At 38.5% G+C, this 12,112-nt stretch overlaps 1 protein-coding gene across 5 annotated transcripts in view; it reads right to left on the reverse strand.

Annotated features, from left to right (window-relative positions):
* The window catches only part of VAV2 (vav guanine nucleotide exchange factor 2), a 432,898-nt gene that overhangs the window by 61,613 nt on the left and 359,173 nt on the right, over positions 1-12,112 (reverse strand). For all 5 annotated transcript variants that reach the window (XM_074294054.1, XM_074294051.1, XM_074294052.1 and 2 more), the window contains 2 exons: positions 11,026-11,094; positions 8,205-8,305 (listed from right to left, as the gene is read on the reverse strand). In XM_074294054.1, the coding sequence (XP_074150155.1) occupies positions 8,205-8,305; positions 11,026-11,094 (170 nt within the window). The remainder of the gene's footprint in view (positions 1-8,204; positions 8,306-11,025; positions 11,095-12,112) is intronic.

A 12,112-nucleotide genomic window follows, 5' to 3' on the forward strand; every position in this document is an offset into this window, starting at 1 on the left:
GAAGTTGCTATCTAAGCCCTACCCTCAGGCATGTCTAGCTGGAATTCAAACTTGTCCTCTGATCTTTAAGAAAATGAGAATGGAGAGAGAGCAGGTCTCTTTTCTGGATTAGGTCCCCAAACAGGACCAAAACACAGAGCTTTCAAGATAAAAGATCCTTCTTCTTCAAGCCTCAGCCCCACTACCCCAGTCTTCAAATCAATGTTAATCACCTTCTAATTGCTTCTTATCGTCTAGTTTCAAATTCTAAAATGTGAAGTCACTATTCACCTGTCTCAGAATCCTTTCACTGAAAACTCATAAAAGCCACAGATGGTAAAAACGTCCCTTTAATCTTACTCTGACAGGCTTTACAGATGAAAGCTCTCTGCAAATCTTCACTTTAATAATGCGCAAAGGGTTCAACTTACTCTCCTGCTTCTTCCCATAGGGCAGCTAAAAATCTGCAGATAATTATGGGAAACTGGGTTCCTTTGTATTCTTTCTATTTTAGAAGAGGCCAAAAAAATCCCTTAAAAACCTAAGCCATCTCTTGACCCTCCCACATACTTCCTTTCTCCCCCTCTCATTTATTTATTTATTTGTTTTTATTAAAACTTTTTATTTTCAAAACATATGCATGGATAGTTTTTCAACATTTTCAACCTTGTGTTCCAAAATTTCCCCCTTTCCCCCATCCTCAGATGGCAAGTAATCCAATATATGTTAAACATGGTAAAAATATATGTCAAATTCAATATATGTATACATTTTTATTTTCTGCAAACAACAACAAAAAGAGTGAAAATGCTAGGTTGTGATCCACATTCACTTCCCACAGCTCTCTCTCTGGGTATAGATGGCTCTCTTCATCACAAGATCATTGGAACTGGACTCAATCATCTTATTTGTTGGAAAGAGCCACGTCCATCAGAATTGATCTTCATATAATCTTGTTGTCATATATAATTATCTCCTGGTTCTGCTCATTTCACTCAGCATTAGTTCATGTAAGTCTCTCCAGACCTCTCTGAAATCATCCTGCTGATTGTTTCTTATGGAACAATAATATTCCATAACATTCATATACCATAACTCATTCAGCCATTCTCCAACTGATGGGCATCCACTCAATTTCCAGTTTCTTGACATTACACAAAGGGCTGCCACAAACATTTTTGTACATGTGGATCCCTGTCCCTCCTTTATGATCTCTTTGGGATAAGAGCCAGTAGAAACACTGTTGGATCAAAGGGTATGCACATTTTGATAGTCCTTTGGGTATAGTTCCAAATTGCTCTCCAGAACGGTTGGATCAGTTCACACCTCCACCAACAATTTGTTAGTATCCCAGTTTTCCCACATACTTTCCAATATTCCTCATCATATTTTCCTGCCTTTTAGCCAATCTAAGAGGTGTGTAGTGGTATCTCAGAGTTGTCATAGTTTGCATTTCTCTGATCAATAGTGATTTGGAACACCTTTTCATATGGCTATTCATATCCTTGGACTATTTATCAATTCCTTCCACATGCTTCTTTCAAAATTTACTGAGCCAATGGTTTCCATGCCCCAAGTGATTGGAGTGTTTGAGACTTAGTGGTGTTAAGAACAACAATACTCATAACTAACATTTCTATATCCCTTTATGGTTTGCAAAATTCTTCCCCTATATAGACTCACTCAAGACTCACAAGAATCCAGTGAGGTAGGTGACAGTGTTATTCTCATTGAATGTGTAAGAAAACCAAAGGGAAAAAGAATTTCACTCTCTTCAAATTTTTCTATAAGGCTCTATCTGCTCTATCTGTAGCAGAAGATAAATAAGTTCTTTGAGATCAAGGGAGACTTGCATGTAATTGATATTCAACATTCATTGAATTGAAAAAAAAATCTTCATAGTTAACATTAAAATTGTAAGGAACAGTCAGGTGGCCCAGTGTATAGAGCACCAGTCCCTGAGACCAGAGGACCTGAGTTCAAATGTGATTACCAGCTGTGTGACTCTGGATAAGTCATTTAACTCCAATTGCCAGAAAAAAAAAATGCAAACCAAGCTCAGGCCATATCTTTGCACTGTCAATCTTAGGCCTAAACTGAATTATGTATGCCTGGTCTCTAGGGAGACCAAAAGAGATAAGTGAACATCAGGCCAGAGTAGGTCTAGTCTCCCCATCCTCATTTTCCCATTCCCTCTCAGTCTCTCCAAAAAAATTCTGCTAAAAAATTCTATTTGCTAATCAGTCACAGTGGGCTCAGAGTAGGAATTTATAGTAGGAAATTATTTGAACTCTAAGCTTTTGATTCTATGACTGTTTAATTTTCTTAAAGGATTTAGAGGAAAAGGAAAAGAAGGAAATTATAGGTCTTTGTCTTTGAAAGGTAGGAGAAAGTACCTCTATTAGACCATTAGAACTATAAGGGTTTGAATGGGAAAAAGATAAGGAAGAGGATACCAAACAAGCAAGAGGGAGGAATCAAGGGAGCTTTCCACCATTATTGTTGGGAAGTAGGAATGTTAAACTAGATGCTATGTAGCCTGTGTTTATAGATCATATTAACAGACTCCTTGAGTACAGTATGGAACCAGGCCAAAAAAGACTGAAAACATAGTTGTTTCTCAAGACACAATTTCATTGAATCTCTATACATTCTAAGGCTAGAATTTCAGAGTTCACCATATTATTTCAACACAAATGGATCAAAAGCTGCATCACTGAGAATGAAGTATAATGGCTTCTGAGAGCCAGAGAGTATCTGGGCAATATTGTCTAACCTTTGATCCAAATCAAAATCCCCTAGATGGAACCCCTGGCAAATAATCACTTAATTTTTGATTGAATACCTCCAAATCTGGGTGTGGAATCTGAATTCCTGAATTCATCTGCTAATTGAGAATAATGACTCTTGCATTAGGGTCAGTGAGGTATAAAAGACAGAGATCTAGCCCCAGAGACCTTGGTTATATACAGTACCAGAGGATCGTATATAAAAAATCATCTTGCATTCAAAGCTCTTCATAAATTGTCTCCCTCTCCCTTTCCAATTTACTTTTATTTTAAACTAACCTCCCTACCCCATCCTCTTCAATACTAAGTGTAGGACAACAAAACACCCCCAAATGCTGAGCCTTACATCAAGGGTCAGAATTCACTCTGGTGCCATTAGACCCCAAAAATTTCTCCAAAGTTTCTTTCTTTTTAAAAAAAAATTATTTATTTAATTTATTTTTTTTAATTTTATAATTATAAATTTTTGACAGTATATATGCATGAGTAATTTTTTTAAAATAACATTATCCCTTGTATTCATTTTTCCAAATTTTCCCCTCCCTCCCCTAGATGACAAGCAATCCCATACATTTTACATGTGTTACAGTATAACCTAGATACAATATATGTGTGTAAATCCAATTTTCTTGTTGCACGTTAAGTATTAGATTCTGAAAATATAAGTAACCTGGGTAGATAGTTCCTAGTGCTAACAATTTACATTCACTTCCCAGTGTTCCTTCTCTGGGTGTAGTTGTTTCTGTCCATCCATCATTGACCAATTTCTCCAAAGTTTCTTAGAGAATCTGGTTCTCTTACAGAGAGGAGATAAAACCACTACCCACTCTAGTCAGAAATGAAAGGCAGCAGGGGACCTATACCAGAATCCTTCTCAATCACCCACTTCTTTTCAGCATCAGAAGGGGGACCAATCAGGATGATAAAGGACTTACACTTCATGACCATATGAAGATCAGTTGAAGAAACTGGAGATCTTTGAAATGGAGAAAAAAAGACTTTTTTTTTTTGGGGGGGGGTGCCATTGGAGTTAAGTGACTTGCCCAGACTAGTAAGTGGTAAGTGGTAAGTGTCTGAGGACAAATTTGAACTCAGTTCCCTCAGTCTACAAGGTCAGAGCTCCACCCCCTGCCCCTGAGAAAAGAACTTGAGGAAGTGGGTGAATAGGAAAGCTGCCTTCAAATATTGGAAGGCTTTCCATATGGAAGGATTAGATTAGTTCTGCTCCATCTCAAAAGAGCAGAGCTAGAAAAAATGGGCCAACTGGTTCTAGGTAAAAAGAATCATCCTCATTTGAATCCCCCTTTAAAGTCAGATGGGCTCCTCCTAGAGACATTGGACTTCCCTTCCCCTGAGGCTTTTTAATCAAATACTAAATGACTTCATATCAGGGATGCTATAGAAACAATTCCTGATAAGATGCTTTTTGAACTAGGTGACCAATGATGGCTCTTTAAAGTCTGGGATGTGAACAATTCAATTCAATAAATTGAATGTTAAATACTAACTCCATATTGACTGTGGTGCTAGCACAAAAAATATAAACAAAAAGGAAAATGTCTCCAACTGGGAATCAACAGACTTGTGTCATCATCTCAGCTTTCACTACTTAACTTCTGGACTTCCTTCACCTATAAAATGAAGTTTATACTATAGACCAGTTGTTAGGAAAGTCAGAAAATAATAACTTGAATTTATAGATCAATTCAATTTAAGAAGTTTTTATCAACTGCCTCTGTGTGAAAGGTATAGAGCTGAGTGCTGAGGGCACAGGCAAAGAAAACAGTTTTTGCCTTAAGGAGATTCCATTTTGCTGAAAAGGATAAACTGTACAAAAATAAGTAAATAGAAGATAATTTGAAGAGGGACACTAAGACCTGGAGGGGAGATGGCAAAGAGGGAATCAGGAAAGCTTGTGTACTGAAAGTAACATCTGACCTAAACTTTGAAGGCAGCTTGATAATGCAATGCAGAGGCATTGGGCCTAGAGTCAGGAAAAGTGGAGTTCAAATTTATTCTCACTTACTACATGCATGACATTGATTTGCTTCACTCTTCTCAAACTGTACAATGAGAATAATATTAGCACCTACTTTGCAGGCTTGTTGAGAGGATAAAATGAGAAAATATTTGTAAAGTATTTAGCAAAGTGGCACATAGTAGGTGCTTAATAAATGCTTGTTCTCTTTTCATTCCCTTGAAGAAAGGTAGACTTGAGATAAGTGGAAAATAGATTTGGAGGGTGGAGGTGGGATAGAGGGAGAGCTTCAAGTGCCAGGCAAAGTTTAAATTTTATCCTAAAGAAAGTAGCATTCTTCTGAGGAGCCCCTCAAATAAGCTTTATGAAAGCTCAGTAAGACAGGTCCCCAGTCAGTCAAAGCAGAAGGCCCTTTTTTCCCTCCCACATCTATCCATCAGGCCAGTGACAAGCAGTATTAGGCAGCCAAGACTATGAGAGTCTAATAAACCAGACAGCAGGTTAAGTGGGGCTGAGATCTCTGTGCACTGGGAAATTAGAGGTTCACTCACAAAGGTCATGAGTTAGCAGAGGCATAGAGCCAGACCTGTTACACTGCAGTCATCATAATGAAATGCAGAAAGAAGCACGGTCCCCAGCACTTCCACCCATCACCAACCCTCCCCACACCCCCAGCTTTGTGGAGCAGAATTGCACATCCAGGCTAATAAAGGTTCCAAGAAATGTCTTCCTATCCTGAGAGCCGAGTCTCTGCCACCTGGGTGAGGATTTGTAGCTGTCAATCAGGCATGTCTAGGGCACAGCTGTGGGGTTGATTAATTCAGCTGTGAATCTGGCTGGTTTCTAAGCAAGTGGAAGAACTTATTTGTGGATTTGGTATGAAAAGTGGGTCAGAGAACTGACCTAAAATTGACTGCCCCCATGCTCCACATGCCAGGCCTGCCACCCCAGCTCTGTGTCCAAAAACAACGATAAAATAACATTTGAGGATGGCTGCCTAAGGGCATTGGGAGGACGGGCAGGGGCAACAAGGTACACAGATGATTTATTCCTTACAAGAAAAGAATATGGAAAAACAGGTTTCAGCTGCTTAGCCCTCAAATCCCACCCTCTCTCCCTTCAAAGAACACTAATTTTTCCTTCTTACACAACAAAACAATAAAACCTATAGCTTCTCCTTTAGCATAGCGTATGCAAAATGACTGGAAAAAATGGGGGACAAAGAGAAGATGTAGAGAATTCCTTATGAGATTGAAAAGGCACTCCTCAGAAGCATGGAGTGTATATGTGCACGTATGGGAGGTCCAGATTGTCTCAGTCATCCACAAAAGAGGTGTTTGCCTTTTAAGACAGTTCCAGGACAAAAGAGGTCAAGACAGATGGTTCCAGAGACTCCCCCCCTCCACTCCACCATTTCCATCTGCCTTAACTGACCTATCAAGAGGAACATTTAAAAATACTTTCTCTGCAGGAACACAAACTCCAGAAGTCAAACCACAGTGATCATTTTGTAATGATCCTTCAAGACACAGATCACATTGTACCTTGCCCTTGAAATCTTCATAAGTATTCAATAACAGCATGTAAAAGGAAGTATGGTATGGTAGAAAGACTGAGGCCTGGAGAGAAAAAATGAGCACTGGCTCTAGGATTGGAGGACCTCGATTCAAATCTTGTCTTTGATATTTACTACCTGGTGTGACCTTAAAAAGGTAGCAGACATAGGATTGGCCTTGAAATCAGAAGACCTGGATTCAGATTCCACCACATATAGTACTAGTTGTGGGACTCTGGACATAGTTAACCTCTCTAGGATTCAGTCTTCTCATTTGCAAAATGGGGGACAAGGAGGGAGTTGGGAAGATGAACTCACTGGCCTCTTTGGACCTTTTCAACTTTGAATTTAAAATCCTTTGATCTTGTGCAAGTTAGTTAGCCTCCTTGGGCCTCAATTTTTTTCATTTGTAAAATGAGGGAGTTGGGCTAAATGATCTCTGAGATTCCTCTCATCTCTAGTTCTGATTCTACTACTACTTTGATTCTACTTTGAAAAATTTAAAGTACTTCCTAATTTCTGCTTGTCCTGGCTGCTATGACCTGTTGACTGTGACTTACCTTTTTTTAAAGGCTTTTGCTCTTCCCTAACCACTGAGAACTACAAACTCTCTGCCCTCCAATCTGATTGACAGCCTGGATTTTAAACTCCAGGAACTGGCCTTACCACAGAGTCCTTAACCCTATTGCTCAAAGACCCAGCAAAATAAAGCAGGAAGAGCAAACAGTTTGGTTTCTATAACTATTGTAATGCAAAGTTATTTATTGAGAAGGGAGGAGCATAAGGGAGAAAAATAAGTAAATATATGTCCTATAAGAGGTCAACCTGTCTTCTACATTTTTTCACAAATTAGTTTTGCTCTCTCCTCATCATAAATATTTACTTTCTAAAAGGAGCATCATGCATAATGGAATATCTAACCCAATGGTCGGTTATTAATGCAGATGATATTTCTGGAGTTATTGACTGCTGAATGATATTTCTATGTCTAGACACCAGTTTAATTCCCCCTGGCATTATTCCACAACTGAAGCTTTAACCTCTGATTGGTTTACGAATATTAAAGGATTTTTATTCATATCTGACTATTTCAACTTTTCTCAGGCTTCCTGGGTATTCATACTGGGCAGCTGCAAAGAGGAAAGGGGAAGATTTGAGAGTTCTTGAGCCCTGGAGTCAGGAAGCTGTATAATATAGCAGAAAATAAGCCTGAGAAGTAAATTATTGGTGTTCAAAATACTGACTTTCCTGTATAAATAGCTGTGTGATCTTGATCAGGTCACTTCCTCCAAACCATTAAAATGAGGGAATTGGATTAGAGGACCTCTAAGGTCCCTTCTTGTCCTAACATTCTAAACCTATGGAAATTCTCTTTGTCCTGGTCACTCCATGCATAATTCAGACAGAGACCATGATTTAACTCTTTTATGAGAGAAAGTGAAGGTAATAAGTATTTATATAGTACCTATTATGTGCTGGATAATATTTGATGGACATTTGCTGAACACAATCTTCTCTTCAAGAAAACTTTCTTAATCAGGAAATGACTAGTGGCTACAGAGCAGTTGCCAGTTTATCTACTCAGAATTTCTATATGAAATTAAATTTGTTCAAAGTTCCAATGTCCCTTATCTTGAGAAAGAAAGAAGAAGCCAAAAATGAATGTCCTAATTGCAATCACATATATCCACATATCACTTTATAATTTTCAAAATGCTTTCATATACATAATCTTATTTGATATAATAATAAGGCAGGAAAAACAATATTCCCATTTAATGGATGAGAAAACTGAGGTCCAGTGAATCATTGTGACATAAGACAGATGAGAGCAAAGAATAACTTTCAATATTTCCAAAGGTTGAAAATATTATGAGGATAGAAAAATCCCAAAGTAACTCACCTTTCTTTGAATTCTAGAAAGACTTTGGCCAGGCTGCTTCCACCAGCCATCATTGATACATCAATGGCCCTTAGGAAGCTGTTATGCACTTTAATTAAGTCCTGCAATGAAGGAACAGGCAGCACATTACCATACCGATACCATGAAGGGAGGGTTCACAATTCTTATAAACAATCTTCTGGTCCTTTTTTGTTCCTATTAAATGTTGTAACGTAAGAGACTCCAGTGAGATGTATCCCTGAATCACCATAAATACTTGTGTGTAATTAAGTTAGAAGGTTATACAATGATAAATGTACATAGGAGTTTTGAGCATATTAAAGTCCCTTTACTAAACCTAATGGGAGCCATCCCAATAGCATACATTAGCCTATCGTAACACACTACTGTGTGAGTCCTGAGCAGCCCTGGGCACAGAAAATGAACAAGGATGGTATAGCACAAGCTGTTGTTGGCCAGTCTCTTGGGTCACTTCTTCCTTAAGCCATCACTGAAACAAAGAAAAACTCAGAAAGCTAATTCAGGTTCTGTTTTCCATTAGGAATTTTTTAAACCTCATCTTGGGGAAAGCCATGTTGGGGTAGAAGTGGAAGATCAGGAGAGATTTGCTTTAGAAAGATTATCTCACTTTACAAAATGGATATATTAATCAATTTGGTTGTCAAAGAATCTGATATCTTGTCTCGGAGCATGACATCTATCTATCCTTGATAAACTTTCTCTAAGAAGCCTTTCTACACACCCCTTATAAACTTGCCCCCATCAAAAAGTATAATTCAAATGAACAAGCATTTTTAAAATGCCTATTCTGTATAATGCACTAAGTTAGGCACTGGGGATACAAAGACACAAGATCTCATCCTTCATCAAATTCCTCATAGGACTCTTGGGATTTTTTTCCTTTGTATCCATTTTACTTTCCTTGTATCATAGTTATTTGTAATGTTGTTTCTCAACCCACTACTTATAAAACAAACTCTTTGAGAGTAGGAGCTGAATCGGAAAATTTAGCATTGTGCCTTGCCCATGGGATTTGGATAAGATCTATGATATCATCCAGGAATCCCGGAAAAGGAAACTTTCTACCAATGCAAGCTGGCACTTTCTCTGCAATTTATAATCTCAGAGAGTTGCTTAAAGTTACTCAAGGCACTGAAAGGTTAAATAACTTGCCCAGAGGGGAGACTTAAATCCAGGTCTTATTGACTCCTAAACCAGCTCTCTATCAACTACACTATGCTGTCAATTAGTTAACAAGTGTTAACCACTGTGTGCCAGGCACTGTGCTGTACTATGTGCTGAGGATATCCAAAACTTAAACGAAGTCAGGAGATTCAAAAACAAAGGAGACATGGAAAACAGCTAGTGAAAACATATGGAGTTAGACCCAATAAATGATTGGCTTATCCATAAGTCTAAAGGAGTTCGGAGATAGAGTGTCATGTTCAAGGAACAACAGCACAGGATTCAAAAGTATGTGCAGTGGAGGGGACACTAGACTGGAAGTGTATTCCTTACTATGTTTCAATGAAGACCAGAGCAGTAGACCAATGCAAGGTTCCTGTGTAAGTATAAGTTCAATTGTAGACAAGCTGCTTATAAAGCCTACCCCTGTTTCCTATAAGACTCCCCTTACCTAGTTTTAGTCATCTTTTCCCTAGCAGACCTCAAGGCAGGCACAATTTTCCACTCCTTAATGAGCAGTCAAGATGGAGAGCAGGAGCTGAAGGTCCTGGTGACCAGGCTCTCCTTTGGAGAGAGCAAGCCCAGAGGTATTCTTTCCTGGTTTGGGGCTTTGTTCTTCCCTGTCTCCATAATAGCTCTCTATGCTTTTTTGCTCATTTTTAAAAGTTGAGATCTGCTCCTAGGGCAGGGGAGACTGTCCCAAGCTTTCTCTCAGGGTGACAGTGATTTCTCACTGGCTGCCCTAGGGCTGCTGCTGCTGCAGGCTTCCCCACCTTACTGGTCTGGTCAAATGCCGCCTGTTCCACTGGGGGTTGAGGACTCACTATTTGCTTTCTGTAATTGCCTTGGAGATCTCTCAGCTAGTCTGTGATCCACTGACCGTCTGAATCAGGACGACATAGCCAACACTGCTGTATTTTAGCTAAGAGCCTCCTGCTAAATTCCTTGCCCTGGGCCACATCTGTACTGTTCCTCTCTGGGACAGACCTTGCCTGAAGTCATTCCAAGATATCTCATGCTGGAAAATAGTTACACTCCAAAAAATTACAAGTGCTGTCACTCCAAAATCCATTCAGAGACTTGATCTAGTGTTGATTCTGAGGGAAGCCAAGAAGAGTTCAGGCAAAGTTCTATCTACTCTTTATTATCTTGGCTACAACTCTCCTTCCCATACTACTTTTCCTAAAACAAAACCTGTGATCTCTTCTAGTGTCAGGAGCTCCAGCTAAATAATTTACTTTACCAACACAGGTAGGCACTGTCTCGGGTACCAAAAAGTTAGGGTCATAAAACCAAGGTCAGAGGCAAGATTTGAATTCAGTTCTTCCAAAGAGGCTAATTTTCTATAACTTAAAAGTTGCTATTTTTCACCATCTCTTTGTACTTCCTCAAATAAATCCTGAGAAAGATAGGAAGATTAGGTCTACTTGGCAGACCTAGGCTGACTATGTTGTTAGAGAGATAGAAGCAACAAAATTATCTTTGGGACTGTAGTACCAAGTATATGACCTAGACATCACTGTGCCAGGAGCACTGGGCACCAGTAATGCTCCAAGTCAGCTTCATATGGTGAGGGCCAATGGGTCAATAAGGTGGAGAATTTGGAAAGAAAGTACATCCCTTCTAAGGGTCTTACCTCCAAGTTGATAAAGATGGCCGTCATGTCCAAAGGGCTCAGCACCAGCTTCAGAGGATTCATGTAGTTCTGAAAGAGAGAAGATCACAGAGCAAGGGAAGTCAATGCAAGCTCAAAGGAGGCTATTTTCTTTACCTCTGCTCCTATCAGGAGAAAGGAGAAGAGGGGATAATTAGAGCTCAAGTTTGAATGTGTGATTCTATTTAATTTGGTTCAATGAACTTTTATTTAGTTCAGTGAACAATGTTAAAGGCCCTCGATCAGATACCCCCTCCACTGTTAAATTCCTTGAAGGCAGGGATTGTGTTTTTCTGCAATACATGCCATCAATCTCCAAATAAACAACTACTTATGAAGTATCTACTCTGTGCTAGACACTGGGGATACAAACACAAAGAATGGGAAAAGCCCAAATAACTTTGCTCCACATATAAGTATGGGAATGTAATATTATAAGATACCAATACTTTTAAAAATTATATATACATATATATGTAACTATATATTACATATGTAATATCTTAGAAAAACATGAAGTTACACAAAATAATTAAGAGTGAAATGAGCAGAACCAAGAGAAAGTGGTATAAAGTAACAGCAATATTATTTTAAGAACAACTTTGAGTTTTGACTATTATAAATACCTAAATTAACTACAAAGCATATGTGAAGGAAGACACTATCTGCACTCAGGGAAAGAAATGATAAATAGGAGTATGTATAGAAGGATTTTTACATATGTGGGTGTATCTGCCCTTATATACACACACATATTTGTGTCTAATAGTAGCCATCTCTAGAGGAGGGTAAAAAAGCAAGTAAGATTTATGATAACTTTATTATACATTTTGAAAGGAATAGCAATTTGTAAATAATAGATTTACAGTTTCATGTGCAATCATATTTTATTATACTAAGTTATGGAAATGCTTGTTTTATTCAACAATTTTTTAAAATTTCCCTATTTAATTTTTAAAGTATGTGATAGGAACAAAGTACAAATCCAAACTGCTCAAAGGCAATCTGAAAAAGAAAAGCTCCACAGACAACTTTCTAAAGGCCAAGATGACAAAATTGGATATTCTAG

The sequence above is a fragment of the Sminthopsis crassicaudata genome, chromosome 2 (assembly GCF_048593235.1).
Source record: "Sminthopsis crassicaudata isolate SCR6 chromosome 2, ASM4859323v1, whole genome shotgun sequence".
Lineage (NCBI taxonomy): Eukaryota > Metazoa > Chordata > Mammalia > Dasyuromorphia > Dasyuridae > Sminthopsis > Sminthopsis crassicaudata.